This window comes from Mandrillus leucophaeus, unplaced genomic scaffold, assembly GCF_000951045.1.
Source record: "Mandrillus leucophaeus isolate KB7577 unplaced genomic scaffold, Mleu.le_1.0 Scaffold375, whole genome shotgun sequence".
Taxonomy (NCBI): Eukaryota; Metazoa; Chordata; class Mammalia; order Primates; family Cercopithecidae; genus Mandrillus; species Mandrillus leucophaeus.
Window position 1 is genome coordinate 618,897 of NW_012103976.1, and position 19,880 is coordinate 638,776.

The 19,880-nt window shown below is 33.8% G+C and overlaps 1 protein-coding gene across 1 annotated transcript in view; it reads left to right on the forward strand.

The window, feature by feature from the left end:
- Positions 1-19,880, forward strand: part of COG6 (component of oligomeric golgi complex 6) — an 82,620-nt gene that overhangs the window by 21,380 nt on the left and 41,360 nt on the right. The window contains exons 5-11 of the mRNA XM_011990262.1: positions 4,912-5,023; positions 6,988-7,070; positions 7,429-7,499; positions 9,644-9,737; positions 14,611-14,739; positions 14,816-14,907; positions 18,372-18,436. Coding sequence (XP_011845652.1) covers positions 4,912-5,023; positions 6,988-7,070; positions 7,429-7,499; positions 9,644-9,737; positions 14,611-14,739; positions 14,816-14,907; positions 18,372-18,436 — 646 coding nt within the window. The remainder of the gene's footprint in view (positions 1-4,911; positions 5,024-6,987; positions 7,071-7,428; positions 7,500-9,643; positions 9,738-14,610; positions 14,740-14,815; positions 14,908-18,371; positions 18,437-19,880) is intronic.

Sequence of the window (19,880 nt, forward strand, 5' to 3'; positions counted from 1 at the left end):
TTATTATACTTTAAGTTCTAGGGTACATGTGCACAACGTGCAGGTTTGTTACATATGTATACATGTGCCATGTTGGTGTGCTGCACCCATTAACTTGTCATTTACATTGGGTATATCTCCTAATGCTATCCCTCCCCCCTACCCCACGACAGGCCCCGGTATCATTTTAATTTAATTTTTCATTTAATTTAATCATTTTAATTTACTTATCATTGAATAGTGATGAATCGACATGTTTCTCATTTTGTTTTGCCATTTATATTTCTTTACTTTTTTTTGTTTTGGTTTATATCTTATGTCCCTTTAAAACATTATTTTGAAATTATTTGGTGTAGGTGAACCTAGAGGTAGAATTAAGATATGACATAGAAAGGTTTTCAAGAAAAAGAAAAGTACCACAAAATTCATAAATCATGTTCTGGGATGATTTGAAGGAACATGAAGATTAAGTAGTCTGTTTATTTTAAATACTTAGGCGATGTATGACTGGACATACTGAAAATTGATGTATGTGTTCCCAACCTTGTCTATGGTTTTGCTTTGTGTGGTTTCCATTACTTATGGTCAACTGCAGTCTGAAAGTAATAAATGGAAAATTTCAGAAATAAGCAATTTATAAGCTTTAAATTGTGTACCATTTTGAGCAACATGAGGAAATCTCAAGTGGTTGGCTCCCACTTTGGTGGGACTTGAGTCATCCCTTTTTCTAGTGTGTGATGCTATATACGCCACCACTCAGTAGTCACTTAGTAGCTCTCTCAGTTATCAGATTGAAAAACAGTATGTGTAGGGTTTGGTGCCATCAGCAGTTTCAGGCATCCACTGGAGGGTCTTGGACTGTATCCCCCGAGGATAAGGGGGGACTATTGTGGCTCTTAAAAATAAGTGGGGATTCCTATACATACTTTCTTGCAAATTTTATATCTGTAAAATGCCTTATGAATCATTTTATGTTAGTACATATAGATCTACCTCAGTTTTGTCTGTTATGTATTTTTCTGTAGTATGTATTTCACATATTATTATTTAACTTATACAATATACAGTGATTGTATAAATATAATCTTAAATACTCTGGAAGTTATAATTTATATGTATTATGTTAATATTTATCTCATATACTTTTTACTTAGACATTAAAAGCCCTCCAAAAGTTCCATATGTTGATGTAAAGTAAGGACAAGGTCTGTGTCATAAGTGCCTTTTGTCACACTGTTCTCTGGCATAGGCCTTATACATTGTAAGTCTCCAATAATGTTATTTGAATGAGTGAATATTCCCAAACCAAATCACTGGACCATTTAACAATAACTTCCTGTCAGAATGGCTGTGAAAATTTACCTGGAAAGAATACATGTGGTAAAACTAGAGTAATATGATAATAAAAAATGTATTAGAATTTATTCTGTCACTACTTTTAAAGTTGCCATCTTGATATATCAAACTCTTGTTTTAGTATTGTGCCCATTATAGAAATATTTTTGCACCATCTCTTTTGTAGCTATATTAAGAGCCTATGTTTCAGTCTTTATCTCGTGATTGATTTTTAGATCCAGTCAGCCACATTATTTGGAATGAATTGTAATGATTAAGGGGTATGATCAAAGTGGGTAACACTTGTTTTGATTACAACAAAATGAAACTATAAACTAAAAAGACAGATTTTTCTTTGTGCCTAATAAATTGATTCTAAAGATAGATCCAAAAAAGCTCCCAAAAACGTTTTATTTCACATGGTTAATTTGCATAGTCTCTAGAAATTTGATGAAATTTTATAATTACTTTAAATTCTTTATGATAATGACTGGAACTTTTAAAAGTATAAAACAAAACCTGTTAAGGTAACTCTTTAAGCTTTTTAAAATTCATTTTTAATTTATAATTGACATAATGATTATATATATTTATGGGGTACAATGTAATGTTTCAAGGTAATTACCATATCTATCACTTTAAACATTTATCATTTCTTTGTGGTGAAAATATTCAAACTCTTTGCTATCTTGAAATACCACTGCATTGTTACTTACTGTAGTCACCCTAGTTTGTAATAAAACAGTAGAACTTACTTTTCCTTACTGTAACTTTGTACTTGTTGACCAATCTCTTCCTCTCCACCTCTCCCCACTATCTTCCCCAACCTCTGGTAACCATCATTGTACTCTCTATGAAGTCAACTTTTTTAGGTTCCACATATGATATGAGGAAGATCAAGTGATGTTTGTCTTTCTGTGCCTGGCTTACTTCACTTAACATGATGTCCTCTAGATTCATCCATGTTTTCACAGATGACAGGATTTCATTTTGTTTTATGGCAGAATAGTATTCAATTGTATGTGGACACACACACACACACACACACACACACACACGTATTTTCTTATCCATTCTTCTGTACATGGGCATTTAGGTTGATTTCATATCTTGGCTATTGTGAATAGCACTGCAGTAAACATGGAAGTGCAGATGTTTCTTCAACATACTGATATTATTCCCTTGCATATATACCCAATAATGGTATTGCTGGATCACATGATAGGTTTTAGTTTTTTGAGGAACCCCACACTGTTTTCCGTAATGGTTGTACTGATTTATATTCCCACCAACAGTGTATAAGGTTTCTTTTTTTCTCTACATTTTTGCCAGCATTTGTTGTTTTTTTGTCTTTCCGGTAATAGCCTTTCTAATTGAGGAGGGGTGATACTGTGGTTTTGATTTGCATTTCCCTGGTGATTAGTGATGTTGAGATTTTTTTCATATAACTATTGCCAATTGTGTGTCTTCTTTTGAGAAACGTTTATTTAGGTCTTTTGCCCATTTTTAAATCAGATTTTTCTGTTGTTATCGAGATGTTTGAGTTTCTTATATATTCTAGATAGTAGCTTCTTGCCAGATGCATAGTTTGCAAGTACTTCCCATTCTGTAGGTTGTTTCATATATTTAAAATCCTAGAGACTCCACCAAAAAATTGTAGAATTGTGTAAATATTAAATGAATTTAGTAAAGTTGCAGAAGACGTTATCGACATACAAAAATCAGTAGTGTTTTCATACACAAACAGCAGATTATCGGAAAAAGAAATGAAGAAAGCAATTCCATTTATAATAACTACAAAAAATAATAAAATACCTAGGAATAAACTTAGGGGGTGAAAGATCTCTACCATGAAAATTATAAGACAGTGATGAAAGACATTGAAAAGGACACAAATAAATGAGCAGATAATCCTGTGTCCATGAATTAGAAGAATTAATGTTGTTAAAATGTCCATAGTACCCAAAGCAATCTACAGATTCTATGCAATTACTATTAAAATATTAGTGACATTCTTCACAGAAATAGAAAAAAATCTTAAAATTCATATGGAAATGCAAAAGAACCTGGATAGTCAAAGCAAAAAGAAGAAAGCTGGAGGCATTATATAGTACCTGACTTCAAAATATACTACAAAACAGCATGGTTCTGGTGTCAAAACACATAGACCAATGGAACAGACTAGAGAACCAAGAAATAAATTCATGCATTTACAGCCAACTGATTTTCAACAAAGGCACCAAGAACACACGTTGGGTAAAAGACAGTGTCTTCAGTAAGTGGTGTTGGAAAAACTAGGTAGCTACACACAGAAGAATGAAACCAGACCCTTATCTCTCACCATATAGAAAAACAAACTCTAAATGGATTAAAGAGTAAATTATATGACCCCAAATTATATATAACTACCAGAAAAAAAAAAAAAAATAGAATTGTTTCATGAAATTGGACTGGGCAAGGATTTTTTGAATAAGACCTCAAAAGCACAGGCAACAAAGCAACCAAGCAAAAATAAGATAAATATTAAGATAACGTTCAGACATCAGTAATAAGATGATTAAGAACATGACATTTAAATCTGTGTAGAATCAATTAGGTGATTTCTCATTTGCAATAAACAGATCTTTGCTGCCACCTGGAGGATTTTTCCTTGTAAGTTTCTTTATTCAGTAGAGCATTAGCGATAAACTTCAAATTTAAAACCTCTCATCTCAAAGGTGCAAATAAAACAGAGATGGCACATGCATTGTATCATCTATACAAATAGTGTTTATGTTTATCTTTGTTCATTTTTATTTGAAATTTGTTTAATTGTGGAATATTACTATTCTCTGAATATTGCTAGTGAAATACTTTTATTAACTTTATGTATTTTCAGTTCTGAGATACAGAAACCAGGAATGTTGAGTTTCTGTTCAAGTAATTTGTGTTCCTAACTTGCCTGTGGTATTGATTCTACTCAGTCCCATAGGTCCCTGAGTGTGCCTTTTTCTGTCAGCTAGTTTAGATAGGTTGCATTCAGATAATATAATTTAAAAGGTTGTTTTTATTACTATATTTTGTAGAAAAAGTGGGGAAGACAAAAGTGGATATGTGACTAGCAATTTATGGAGAATTAATAAAGGAGTTCTTATCTTCTGTAACATAAACTAATAAATTTGACTTTTGATATGTACTTCATGTGAAAACATAAAAGGCTAGGAATTGTTTTAGTGACTGAAGAGAAATTGGTTGAAAACAGGTACATATTTCTCCCTTATTAAAGCAATCTAGCAAACTGCAAGGTGAACTATTTAAGTACCTGTAAGTGGCTGCAAATTTGTAATGCAGGGACCATGCATGGACTTATTTTTTCTTCTGCATAATGATCAACTCCATTTATTGTGTGCAAGTATCTGAAATAGAACAATATTAGCTAATTTTATCACCTACATGTCTGATGAAAGTATAATATTTGAGGCAGAAACAAGACTTTTGAAAATGTTGAGAATTTTTCATACCTTTGTTTTAAAAAGTTATGTCTGAGATATAATTTGTTTTAAAGCTATGCAACTGAATAAGATGCTTGACTTTTATTGCTTGTTTTGAATATTACAGCCAAAAATTAGAGATAAGAGCACAAGTCGCAGACGCCTTCTTATCCAAGTTCCAGCTGACTTCTGATGAAATGAGTCTTCTCCGAGGCACAAGAGAAGGACCCATTACTGAGGTATCCTGACTTTCTGTTCAATCATTTAAAGTTTAGTAGTTACGGATATTAGAGAGATATTGCGTGTTTGAAGCTTTATTTTCCCATTTTAAAAAGTTTCATCTGAGAATATTTTTATGTTTGGAAATTTAAGATGTGTATTTTAATTATATTTTTCAAAGTAATACATGTACTTTTTGAAAAGTCGGAGTCAATAAAGCTTATAGAAAGAAAATCTATGTCACCTATTTTACTCTTCCTCACCTCTAGGTCTTTTGCCAACCATTTTCAATGTTATTAGTTGCTTCTTTTGTAAATTCTATATTCCAGATCTATAGCTAAAAAGAATATGCTTTGATTATCTATGTTAACTATTTTCTGTTGATTCTCTATTGTGAAATGTGAGGATTTAGCCTTCTACCCACTCTGTCTCCTCCCCCAACACAGATAGTACACACATATGTTCTCTTTATCTCCTTCATACATCATAGTACAGTTAGACCACATTTTCTATTTTCTTTTTCTTTTTCTTTGAGACAGGGTCTCGCTCTGTCACCCAGCCTAGAGTGCAGTAGCACGAACACAGCTCATTGCAGCCTCAACCTCCCAGGCTCAAGTGATCCTCCCACCTCAGCCTCCCAGGTAGCTAGGATGACAGGCATGCACCACCACTCCTGGCTGATGTTTTTAATTTTAATTTTTAGTAGAGATCGGGCCCACTGTGTTGCCCAGCCTGGTCTTAAACTCCTTAACTCAAGCGATCTGCCTACCTTGGCCTTCCAAAGTTCTGGGACTACAGGTCTGAGCCGTAGTACCTACCACACATTTTTTATTTTCATTACAGTGACATTACAGTAATTGAATGTTCTTTCTTTTATAACTTTGTGGCTTTCCTTGGGTTAGAAATCGCTTATTTTTTCATCTAATTAATTTTTTAAGCTATTTCATTCTTTCCAAACTGGCTGACAGTATTATAAAACCTCTCGAAATGTTAAATAACAAGAAAAAGTTTCATTTCTTTTTTTTTCTTAAAGACATTAATAATTTTTCCAAAAAGGAATCTTTTGGTCTTCTAGCTGGGAAGAACTGTAAACTTAAGCCTGTCATCATCATTGTGGGCTCAGAGGGCAAGAAGGGTTCTTGAGGTGGGGAAGGGTTCTCACTGAGTGTCTCTGAGTAGGTATCACTTTTACTGGCTTGGCTAAAATGGAACTGGTCATTTGGGTGTAGAGAGGTAAATAGGTGAGATAATTAATAGAGATATTATGTATTAGTATGTACTGTCCTCATGTTTTGAGGAACTTTGTGCTTTTGAAATATTTGATATATCATTTTTTTCTCCCCTTGGTAGAAATTAGAAAAGGAAGATTATTATTATTATTATTTTAAGCTTTATTCATCAAAGAAAAATAACATATCCATTATTTTTCATCAGTGGAACACTATTTGTGGCACTCTGAAACCTAAGCCTCCAGTACATTTAAATATCAGTCAACAGTTTGGCATCTGTCACCTCCTATATATTTAACTTTGCATTCTACTCTTGGACGAGGGAGCAAGAATGAGTATACAACAGAGATATAAAACATCATCTTCAGCAATAAGAATGCCAGGCTTAAGTAATAAGATGTGTAATACACAGTATGTTTTTTTTAATTTACTAATTTTTAGTTTTGCATTTCTCACTAGACTATGTACACTTCTTGAGGACAGGGATTTTTGTCTTTATAAATTTTATATTCCTGGCAACTGTCAACACTATTTGGCACGTAGTGGGAACTGGATTAATTTGTTAATATGTCTTAAGATGTGAATAAATACCAGTTACATCATCTATGAAAACTTAGAGAAAGTTGAGATCAGTATAGGAAGTCTTCGTTAAAATAGGTGAAAGAGTTTGTTTGCCCTTGGCAGTGACCTTTCAGTTTTAAATAATGTAATTTTGCCTGAAGCATGGACATAAAGTCACATTCTTAATTTTAAAGGAGTTTTTCAAGGCACTTGGAAGAGTAAAACAGATTCATAATGATGTCAAAGTTCTCTTGCGTACAAATCAACAAACGGCAGGGTGAGTAACTGCTCGTTGAACTAATTGCATTGCTGCTTATGTTTCCAAAATTTTAAAGATATTCTAGATTGTTTGTGAAACTATATAGCATTTTGTGAAATAGAAGTTTAATCTTTATTTATCTTTAGAGAATAGTGAAGTTATACCCTGACAGGTTTAGGCTAAAACAGCAGTTGTTAAGTAAGTGATGGTTAAAATGTGACATTTACTTAATTGTAGAAAATTATTGAAAAACCATTCCATAAAATGATAAAAAGTTAATATGCTGTAACATGTAATATGCAAACAAAATAATTAGGTGCTTAGATGTAGCTGTTGACTCAGATTTAAATTATAATAAATCTTTAATTTTTTTTAGTTTAGAAATTATGGAACAGATGGCATTACTTCAAGAAACGGCTTATGAAAGACTTTACCGATGGGCTCAAAGTAAGTGATTTATTTTATGTTGTCTACATTCATGAACATTTGTAGTTGTTTTTTAAAATTTTACTTGGTCTTTGATATATTTTGATTTTAGTAGTCAAAAAATTTTTTTAAATAAAAATAGTAATTGTATTTGATTTTTAAATTTTTACTTGGTCTTTGATGCATTTTGATCTAGTAATCAAAAATATTTTAAATATTTTAAAATATTTAAAAAACAGAAAAACAAACTTCACGTTTGAACACACTGTTTTTGTGTTTGTATCATGAGCACCTGCCATCGGCCAAGCAGTATGCTTGATTAAGTATGAGAATAAAAACATGAAGACAGTTTCTGCCCTAGATTATCTTAAAGCAGATTAAGTGTCTCTTGTTGTTTACATAACTGTAAAGTTGTAAGTGGTAAATTGATTTTCTGCTGTTGCTGTAGCAAATTATTACAAACTTAATGGCTTAAAACAACACATATTTATTGCCTTACTCCTCTGTAGGTCAGAAATCAGACGTGGTTCTCACTATGCTAATATCTGAATGTTGGTAGACCTGCATTTGTTTCTGTATGCTCTAAGGGATAATCTGTTTCCTTGCTCATTCAGTTAGTTGGCAGAATTCAGTTCCTTGTGTTTGTAGGACTGAGGTCTGTGTTTCCTTGCTGGCTGTCACTGAGGGTTTTTCCCAGTTTCTAGAGGCTGCCCGCATTCTTTGGCTTGCAGCCCCTTCCTCCATCTTCAAGCCAGCCAGCAATGTCAGGTCAAGTCATTTTCTCATGTTGATTCTCTCCTGCCTCATCTTCCATCTCATATCTCTAACTTTTCTGCCAGCTACTTAGGTTGTGAGGCCTGTGTGATTACCTTGGACCCACTTGGGTAATCTGAGAAAATCTCTCCATTTTAAGGTCTACTACCTTAATTTCATTTACAAAGTCCCTTTTGCCACGTAAGGTAACATATTCAAAGATTCCAGGGATTAGGATGTCGACATCTTTGGAGGGCCATTATTTTGCCTACCAGGAATACTTTATTTGCTTTAGTTTTGTTTGAAAATGTTTCAATAGACATTTTGCAAATAGCCTATTAAAACCAGAGAAGATATTTAAAACAAGCAAGCATGGAACAGGAGCACATATTTTAATAGGTGTTACCAATCAGCTGTTGGAAGGGGTTGGAATTAAATTTAGTTAACCAGCTACTCCTCTACTATGCTCTGCAAATGGAATACTCTGGTCTGGTTGGTTAAGTCTTTATCTCTAAAACCTGTTTGTTTTTCTACCTATCTCCTTTACATTGTTTGCTTCCATCTGGAGTGTTGTCTGCCTTTCTCTCGTTGCATCTCATTGTATTTTTTTCATATATGTCTTATCTCACTAGTTTTCTACTTTCTCAAAGGCACGGACATTGACTCAAATTTCTTTGTGCTTCCACAACATCTTACATAGTGGCTCCCAACTGTGGGCCTCTATCTTGTAGAGACTATGAAGACATTTTAGGATGTCTTCAATTCTCTGTGCATATTTTGTTTTCAGTCAGTGCATGCTAGAAAGTATACTGCCAGTGTGAAGTCCTTGTGTACCAAAGGTTGGGAATTTCTGAGAAGTTCTAAATTTGAATGTACTAGGCACTTGTGAGCATGTTATAGATAAAATTAGAACAATAAAGAAAAGTTGGTGTAGAGATTTTTAAGAGTTTAAAATTCAAACTCTTTTGAAATTATAATTGTATCACTATATATTGGTTAACCACATTAACAATTTTAGCGAACTGCTTAAAGATTGCTTCTCAGGGAAGGAACTGATAATATATTTTTAGTGCTCCTCCCTGCCTCCCTAATACTGTCATGTATATGGCAGTTATTAGGAAATACTTGTCCATTGGTTGGTTTTTTCAGAACTCTAGTTTTTTATAATAATAAAATACAGCTTTGGGGTATACCTGATAGCATATGTGGTCATTTAAAGTTATATAACTACTTAAGCTTAACTTTTTAGTTTGGTTGACAGTATAAATTAGTTTTTGATTGGTATATCTAGGTTTTTCTGAGGAATTTTTTTATAGAGTGTTTGCCATAGAATTTAGACTCCTGGAATGCAACAGACATAATAAACATCTAAGCTGAATTTAACAAAAGTTATAATGTTAATTATATTTCAGGTGAATGCAGAACATTGACACAAGAATCATGTGACGTATCTCCAGTATTGACACAGGCAATGGAAGCCCTGCAGGACAGACCTGTCTTATATAAGTTGGTGACTTTTTCTTAATTAAAAAAGAACGCCTACTTTTCTTTTGATAATTTACTTTAAATATCAGTATTAATCAAAAGCATATATAATAGTTTGAGTAATATTTGTAATAATTTACAACAATACTATTCACCTTAACTTGAATTTGTTTCATGGGATATCAGCTTATTTGAATTTTACATACTATAGAATACAATATGGAAAGAGAAACCAAAGTGTCTCTGTATCTAGACTACCTCTTATTTATATAGAGGTTCAGTGACTTTTCCCCTGTCATCTCATTAACTCCCTTAGAATTGTAAGTAACTAAAGCTCCTATATGAATCCTTCCCTACAGAGACTGAAGTCATACCAGGACTGAGAAATATGGTTATGCAGAGATGAAAAAAAGAATATTTAATATCAAGGTTCTATTAATAGGATTTAGGAAGAGAGGGCCCAGGTCTTTGATCTCATAATTGACGCCAAACAAGAGCTATGTGGTAATGCTTTGGATAAGAATTTAATGCATTTTATATTTGTTGATATGTTTTTTATTATTTTATATTTTAATTTTATTCGCTTAATTTTTATAAAATAAAAAGTAAATTATTTAATGCCTAGAGTAGTATGAGCATAAGCTTTAGGTAGATGTAGGGGTTGATGATATTACTAATTCTGAAAATAGGAAACCAGGGGACTCTTACCAAGGTAGTACATCCTGCTGTGACTCATCCCTTTCAGTTTCTGCTTATACTATTTTTAGAGGACCTTCCCATTACTTTCTGATTGGAACACTACTTATACTATCATAAGGTCACAGAACACAAATGCTGAACAACTGTGTAAAATAATAACACCCCAGAGCTACTTACTGAGTACTCTGTGTTAAGCACCATTTTACATTCTAGAAACACAGCTTCAGTAAAGCACTGCCCTCAGACTGCTTTATTTTATGGAACTGGAGATAAACAAATGCATTTTAATTGAATATACTAATTGCTAGTCTACAAGTCATGTCCCAGATGCTGTGTGACTCAAGTATTCTGAGGTAGGGGAAAGAGTGAACGTCAGTGAAAGTTTCCTATGGAATTAGGTATAAAGTGAGTTCTGAAGGCTGAATAGGCATTTTCCTAGAAGTAAAGGAAGAACAGTTTCCAGGTTGAGGGAACAGTAATGCAAAGATATACACTGAGAGAACATGCACCTTTGGGAAATTAATTGCAAAAGCTTGCCCTGGCTATTGAATTAGGAGCAACAGCTGGATTTGTAATAGCCCTGAATGTTGTGCATATAATATGATAAGTTAATGTTTACCATTGATCAGCAGCTTAGCAGTTCTTTGAAATTTCTTTCTCAACTTTTTCACTTTAACGTATTGGCATTGATTATGAGTCTTTTAGCACTTAAAACATTTGGTGTTTGATTTTAACAACTGTTGCATTGTCTGCAGATTAATATTTATTCACAAGGTTAACCTTTAAAAAAAAAAAAGCCTTTGTGTGTTTTGGGCACCTGAAAACAACAGCTGACTTCTGCCATGCAAATAAATTTTTACTGAATTATAGTTCTTTATCAAAACTTGGAAAGGAGCAATATTAAATGGCTTATAAGGTGGGCTCCTGAGTCAGATTTCTTTGAGAAGTCCTTACACCGTTATAAACTTCAGTTTCCTTCGCTGTAAAATGAAGATAATAATAGTGCCTATTTTACAGATTTGATGTGAAGATTAAGTTACATTGTTCACTTGAGGCACGTAGTGTGATGTTTGGTACATCACTAAATTTTAGATATTATTTTTATTTTGAGAGGAGGTGACTAGAAAGCTGTCAACTAAGGAGGGGTGTATTTGAGGGCTACATGGCAATCAGAGAAAAAGCTTGAAAGATAAAGAATGGAACTATAATGGAGAGGCAAAGAAGGTTTATCTGTGAAGGGCATATGCTAAGAAGCAGGGGGCAGTAATGGCAATTCGGAAGATTTTAAGAGACATTTAGAAGTTGAGTGGGGGAGTAAGTTTTTAAGACCAGATGATTAGAACAAGATAAATGCTAAAAAAGAGGAAATTGGCCTTTCATTAAGTAATTATTTTCAAAGTGGTAGTTTCCTTACATTTAGGGAAAACTTAATAATGTGTCATGCTAACCACCAGATGGCACTATATGAACTTAATAAGTAATGTCTAAAAGCTTCACTGTCCATTATTACGTCTCAAATAACGTAAGTATTATAGGCAAGAAAAATGTCAATTATTGAAATCCCTGGGGAAAGTTGCCATTACTCAGTGTTTCTTATGTAGTATATAACTGGAATGCTAATGCATTATTGACTTTTAATAATAAATCATGTATAATTATAAATGGAAGTGAGAAATTTTGATAATTTCTTTCCTTTCGTAAGCCTTTAGAAATATGTTATTTTAAAATGTAGTAATATGTACAATGCTGATTTTTCTTCCTTCTTTATGTATTTGTTGTGTTTCAAAGAGGCACTTCTATACTATTATCTTTTAATTTGCTTTTTGATAAAAAATTTTCTCCTTTTAATTTGTTTTTTGACCAGAATTTATTTGACAGTAGCCAAAACACGATTTTTATAATGAGACTTAATTTTAACTAGGGGTATTTGAGAATATGTACATAATTTGAGCATTCACCCTGAAAAAGCTCCATTTTGAATTTTGATTATTGTTGGAAGAATGTCTGATTTTGGTGAAAGAATTTTTCTTCTGTCTCTGGGCCTTCCCAGGATGTTTCATGTCTAAAGATATTGAAGGTTCATATGGCTTATGCTGTTTTTGCTTTAAATTATATTTGTTCTATAGGAGGATTGACATTAATATTAATGTTTATTGATATTTTATAGTATTAAACAGATGAAATTCCAGTGTTTGCCAGGCTTGGTAATTTACCCCCTATTTAAGATACCAGTAGATTCACTGGATTCTGTTACAACTGTGGTCCCAGTGGACAGTCCTAGAAACAAATTTTGCTGTTTATTTTTACTGTGGTTAATAGGGTCTTGGGAATGAGGATTAACTTTATATACTTAAAAAGTTAAACATTTGTGAATTTTGTGCTGTGATAAGCAGTCATATTTCAGAGAATCAGGTGATCATTTAAAAGAAGGCATTCTTCACACTAAATGGATTTATAATTTAAGAGCATGAGGGAAAAAAGAGCAATGAGCATTTTGGTTCTAATTTGTTTAAAAAATTGAAAGTAAATGCAAGGCAATTATGCAATTTAGCAAAACTTAGCTGGATATTACACTTTCCCTTTTCTGTACTAGTATGTCACCACAGGGAATCTCAAAACCATTTCTTTTTAATGGAAAACAAACACACAAAGAACCATAGTCTAGTTAATAGTAAACAGTCCTCAAAAAAAGTTCATATTCCTAAATATTTATAGCTATTTGCCAGTTCTACAGGCTTCCTCTTTTATTTGGAAGTAAACCATCTTTCACATGTTTACCGAAATGTGGATTTTTCATCCAATTAACAGCATATGAAAGAAAGCTATGTAGCCTAAGATATTAATTATTTTGGGTATCTTGGGAAGTTTTGGTAATAGGTTATTGACATAATTCTTAAAATTTGGTAGGGTAGAATACTGTTTAGAGGTTTACAAGTTAGTCTAGAATCTGCTGACATCAGACTGCTAAAATATATTGTGTTTTTCTTTATACTTTTAAAATGGAAAGAACTTTCAATTGAGGGATGGATGTCAGGAATGGTGGTGATGATGGGAAACAAGACTGAGTCAAGTCAAAGAAATGGGTACTACAGAGAGCTCCAGGCCCTTTTTATAAATTGACTCCCAAATCGTCCTGTTCCCCAGTTAAAAGCTTTCCTTCCCTACCAGTTCCTTCACCTTAGAAAGCCTTTCCATGCCTTTTCAATTATAATAGGTGACTTCTTAATACATGTTTTTTAAAAAGGTATTTGCTTGTATATGTGATTGGTCAGTAAATTTAAGGAACATCTATTATGTCTAATATTGGAGTCAAAATAAGCTTTTAAAAATGGATAGCAATTTTTAGAGCAAATTTTGGTGATAAATTGTGATAGTATGTATAAAGAAGACTTTTTAATGTAGAAGAGAAAATCTCAATTTTTGGACTGCGAATTCTTTTATTTTTTTCTGAGACAGGGTCTTGCTCTGTGGCTTAGGCTGGAGTATAGTGGAGCAGTCACTGCTAACTGTAGCCTGAACCTCACAGGCTCAAGGGATCCACCTAGCTCAGCCTCCCGAGTAGCTGGGACTATAGACATGCACCACCATGCCTGGCTATTTTTTTTTTTTTTAATAATGAGAAAGGGTCTCATTATTTTGACCAGGCTGATCTCTAACTCCTGGGCTCAAGTGCCCACCTTCCTCGGCCTCCCAAAGTGGTGGAATTGCAGGTGTGAACCACCACACCCAGCCTTGGATTGCAGAGTTCTAATTATAGTCAGCTTTTGAGAACTGTTATGGCTTTATGTAAAACAGTAGAGCATCGTCTTAGACTATAAATATATATACTGAAATATACTGAAACCTAATATACTGAATATACTGAAACCTAAAAAGTTAAGTCTTCCCACCTTGGCTTGATTTTCCTACTTTTACTAAGTCCATTGCTTTATCCCTTATTACTGCTGCCTCTGCTTTAGTCCCATATCCCAGCATTGTTTCTTAGGAGGGGTAAAAGTTTTTACTTTTTGACTGAATTTTCAATGCGCCAAAGTTATCTCTTAAATATTTTTTTCTTGTTTGAAAGCAGTGTTGCTTGACCGAATGCCTAAAAGAGCTTTAAGTACTTGCTTGTCTCAGAAATTGCATGAAAATCTGATATAGCCACTAGAGACAAAGAGCCCCAACCATTTTTTATACAACTTGTTTCTTCTAGATATACCTTAGATGAATTTGGAACAGCCAGAAGAAGTACAGTTGTTCGTGGATTTATTGATGCGCTCACAAGAGGGGGCCCCGGAGGTACACCTAGACCAATTGAAATGCACTCTCATGACCCATTGAGGTATAGTAATCAGACAGCAGAAGAGGAGTGGATGTTTTTCCAAAGGAAATCTTCATTAACATTTAGTTTTCATTAGGTATGTGGGAGATATGTTGGCTTGGCTCCATCAAGCTACTGCTTCTGAAAAGGAACACCTTGAAGCTCTCTTAAAGCATGTAACTACACAAGGTGGGTCCACCGATTATATTGCTAATGCCTACATCCTGAAAATAACCCAAGCATCTCTGTTTCTACTCTTGTTGCCATCTTCTTCACTTAGATAAACACCTTGATGGTACAATAAGTGTCCTGATTAGTCTTTCTCTTCTCTGGTTTCTCCCTCATTCTGCTAATAGACTTTCTCTTCCATCACCTTTGTCCTGTCACTCAACTGTTCAGTTTTATAGTGAACCCTAATGACCTTTCATATCAAACCTAGACTCCTCTGTGGCACTTTTAAGAAATTTCTGGAATATATAGCATACATTATCTCAAATCCTCTGCATGACGCTTTAAAGGTACAAGGGGGTATTATCTTAGTTTTATCTGTGTGTAAACAGGCTGAGTGACTTGTTTAAGGTCTTGAAGCTACTAATTCTTTCATTTCTGCTACCCAGCCTCTTTTTTCATTCTCATGACACTGTTTTAAAATTTTAAAACCAATTATCATATTTGTTAGTATGTTTCTGCATTGCTACAAAGGAATACCTGAAGCTTGGTAATCTATAAAGAGGTTTAACTTGACTCACGGTTCTACAGGCAGTAGAGGAAGCATGATGCCCACATCTGCTTCTGGTGAAGGCCTCAGGAAGCATAGAGTCATCGTGGAAGGTGAAAGGAGAAGAACCAGCATGTCACATGGTGATTGAGGGAGCAAGACAGAGAGATGGGAGGTGCCACACACTTTTAAGCAACACTGACTATTGTGAGGATAGCACCAAGCCATTCATAAGAGATCCACTCCCATAACCCAAACATCTCCCACCAGGCTCCACCTCCAACATTGGGGATTACATTTCAACATGAATTTAGAGGGGACAAACACTCAACTACATCACCCTATATACAATGTACTTAAAATTTTTGTCTTGATGTCAAGGTAGAAAAATAACTGTAGTTGAGAGTTGCTGATGTCTTGTTTACAGAATTCCCAATCTTCTTAGTTGTGATTACCTAAGGAGGCCTGTTTTAGAGTTTGAGGGTTTAGTGTATGTATGATTTTAAAATGTTCTATTTTTGATAGGAAGTTAAGAGAGACACTGTGGCTTGGTATCACTTGACTGTTTTACATAGCTCAGCCACACGCCTCTGTGGTTCACATTATCTGCAAGATGAGTCAGTGTTATGGTGGTAATACTAACCTCATAGATTCTAACTCTTCAGTATCAAGATTAGACCCAGCATATGTTAGATTGGCACAAAGTGTGCATTGTTAGATTCTCTTTCTGTCATCTCTGTTTCTACTCTTGTTGCCATCTTCTTCACTTAGATAAACACCTTGATGGTACAATAAGTGTCCTGATTAGTCTTTCTCTTCTCTGGTTTCTCCCTCATTCTGCTAATAGACTTTCTCTTCCATCACCTTTGTCCTGTCACTCAACTGTTCAGTTTTATAGTGAACCCTAATGACCTTTCATATCAAACCTAGACTCCTCTGTGGCACTTTTAAGAAATTTCTGGAATATATAGCATACATTATCTCAAATCCTCTGCATGACGCTTTAAAGGTACAAGGGGGTATTATCTTAGTTTTATCTGTGTGTAAACAGGCTGAGTGACTTGTTTAAGGTCTTGAAGCTACTAATTCTTTCATTTCTGCTACCCAGCCTCTTTTTTCATTCTCATGACACTGTTTTAAAATTTTAAAACCAATTATCATATTTGTTAGTATGTTTCTGCATTGCTACAAAGGAATACCTGAAGCTTGGTAATCTATAAAGAGGTTTAACTTGACTCACGGTTCTACAGGCAGTAGAGGAAGCATGATGCCCACATCTGCTTCTGGTGAAGGCCTCAGGAAGCATAGAGTCATCGTGGAAGGTGAAAGGAGAAGAACCAGCATGTCACATGGTGATTGAGGGAGCAAGACAGAGAGATGGGAGGTGCCACACACTTTTAAGCAACACTGACTATTGTGAGGATAGCACCAAGCCATTCATACGAGATCCACTCCCATAACCCAAACATCTCCCACCAGGCTCCACCTCCAACATTGGGGATTACATTTCAACATGAATTTAGAGGGGACAAACACTCAACTACATCACCATATATACAATGTACTTAAAATTTTTGTCTTGATGTCAAGGAAGAAAAATAACTGTAGTTGAGAGTTGCTGATGTCTTGTTTACAGAATTCCCAATCTTCTTAGTTGTGATTACCTAAGGAGGCCTGTTTTAGAGTTTGAGAGTTTAGTGTATGTATGATTTTAAAATGTTCTATTTTTGATAGGAAGTTAAGAGAGACACTGTGGCTTGGTATCACTTGACTGTTTTACATAGCTCAGCCACACGCCTCTGTGGTTCACATTATCTGCAAGATGAGTCAGTGTTATGGTGGTAATACTAACCTCATAGATTCTAACTCTTCAGTATCAAGATTAGACTCAGCATATGTTAGATTGGCACAAAGTGTACACTGTTAGATTCTCTTTCTGTTATTATTCTCATTACCCCGTTTAAATAAATGTGTTTCCTTAAAGATGTTTTAGAAAAGTATATATAAGGCAGTGTTAAGGAAGAAAATAGATTGTAGTTAGATGAAGTAGGTTATTCTATAGGAATGACTTCAATCTTCTGGGCCTCAGTTTTTCCATCTGTAAAAATGAAGGTGGTTACAAGCAGTAAATGTCAAATACCCAGTACAGAGCTTGATAAATAGTTGGTGTTTGGAAAATACTAGTTTTTCTGTAAGATTTCAAGGTGTATTTTTCAACTTTATACGCTCAGTGTATGTGCTAAGCAGTACTGCCTGGAACAAGATGTTTGTAAAATAAATGCTAATACATCTTGGCATCACTTCATTCAATGAATACATTTCAGACTTTTTTTTCCTCTGTCTTATAAATTTAATCTTTTTCACAAAGAAATATTCATTTTATTAACTCAAAATCAAATGAATTAAGACTTTCTAGACGCATATTAGGTATTATCACAATTAGTAATATGTTAACACAATTAGTAATGTCCCAAGAGATATCAAACTTACTAAAATATTGTTATGGTTAATTTTTTTTTTTTTTTTTGACAGAGTCTCACTCTGTCGCCCAGGCTGGAGTACAGTGGCGCGAGCTTGGCTCACTGTGAGCTCTGCCTCCCAGGTTCACACCATTCTCCTGCCTCAGCCTCCTGAGTAGCTGGGACTACAGGCGCCCACCACCACGCCTGGCTACTTTTTTGTATTTGTAGTAGAGACGGGGTTTCACAGTGTTAGCCAGCATGGTCTCGATCTCCTGATCTTGTGATCCACCCAACTTGGCCTCCCAAAGTGCTGGTATTACACGCGTGAGCCACCACGCCCGGCCCTGTTATGGTTATTTTAAAAGTTATTAGTGCCATTAATTATATGTATTATATATTATTTGTTTTTTGAACTTATATGAAGCAAGGTATAATATGGAAACAAATATTAATTATGTAGTAATTAATTTTAGGTATTGAAGAAAATATTCAAGAAGTTGTTGGGCATATCACTGAAGGTGTGTGCAGGCCTCTAAAGGTAAAATATTTTGTTTTTACATATGCTATATGGTACCTGGTTAAATTATTACCTTATTTGTAGGAACTTAAGAAACTGATACCAACTCAAATACAATCTATAATTTTTTCAAATTAGCACACTAATGTAGACTAATAAGAAACATTTTAAAATAATAATTGCCAGTTTTCTCTCTGAGAAAGAAAATTGGTAATATTTGTAGTTTGCATATATTGACCTATCTTTTACAGATTATATTTCCTGTAGTAATTTTTCTTATTTGATTGAGAAAAAAATCTATTAAATTTAAATAGCAAATCTATGAACTCTTAACAGAGAGATTTACTAAGAATATTTTGTTTACTTGATTGCTTCAAACATAGAAGAGTTTTTGCTTATAGCAATAAATAATGATTAATCCAAGGATAAAATAATATGTATCAGTATTAGCAATACTATTTATAGTACAAGGAACAGAATTTGGAATCAAATTTGAGTCAGAATTCCCATATTGCCACTTAATTGTGTTTACTTATTCTATCTGCTTAACTCTTCTGCGCCTGAATTATCCTCCCGTGGAACCTGTATGTTAAAACATCTATCATCCAGGGTTGTTGTGAGGATGACTGTGTAGATGAAGTACATAGTTTATGACACTAAGTATTTAGCAGATGGTAAATACCTTTGTTTTCCTTTATTAATATTTAGAGAATACTTGGCAATTGTTGGTTTACTTTTCCTTATAAACCAACTTCCTTGATTGACTTCAATTTCGTACATGGAAATTGAAATCCAGAAGTTTAATTAATTTTTTCAAGAAATGAACTTTAAAATTAATTTATTTTATTTCTAAGGTTTTGTTTTTTTTTTTTTTGGCATATGTTCCAGGCAAGGAAATCTCAGATGACACACTTTGTGACAATTGATTATATTGACAAATTTAACTGTTACTCTAACTTGATCTCATAGGATGTAACTGTATATTCAGAAAATAAATGGCAAAGTATCTTGAAATTATTTTACTTATTTCTCCCAAATGAAATATTTACTTGTCATAGTTTGATGTAGACACATATAACTCTTATAAATATTGTTTATTTTGTATACTGGCAGTTACTGGAAACATAGAAGAAGAGGAGGAATAAAATGAGATTTATTTTGCTATGCTTTTATACCTTTTTATAACTTCATATAGTCATAAAGTGACTAGGTAAAAGATAAATTTTACTTTATCTGCCTTACCTTCCCCCCTTCCTTGCTTATGTAATTATGTTTCTTTTTACAGCTGTTCTTTCTTTTTAAAAAAAAATTTAATTTATAATTTTTGTGGCTACATAGTAGGTGTATGCTTTTCCTTTTCTTTTTAAAAAGTAATTGTGTAAATATTATAATTTTAGAATCTAAGGGTTATAATGGACTCTTCAGTTTCCTGTCCTGGTTTGAGTAAGAATTATTATATCAAAAA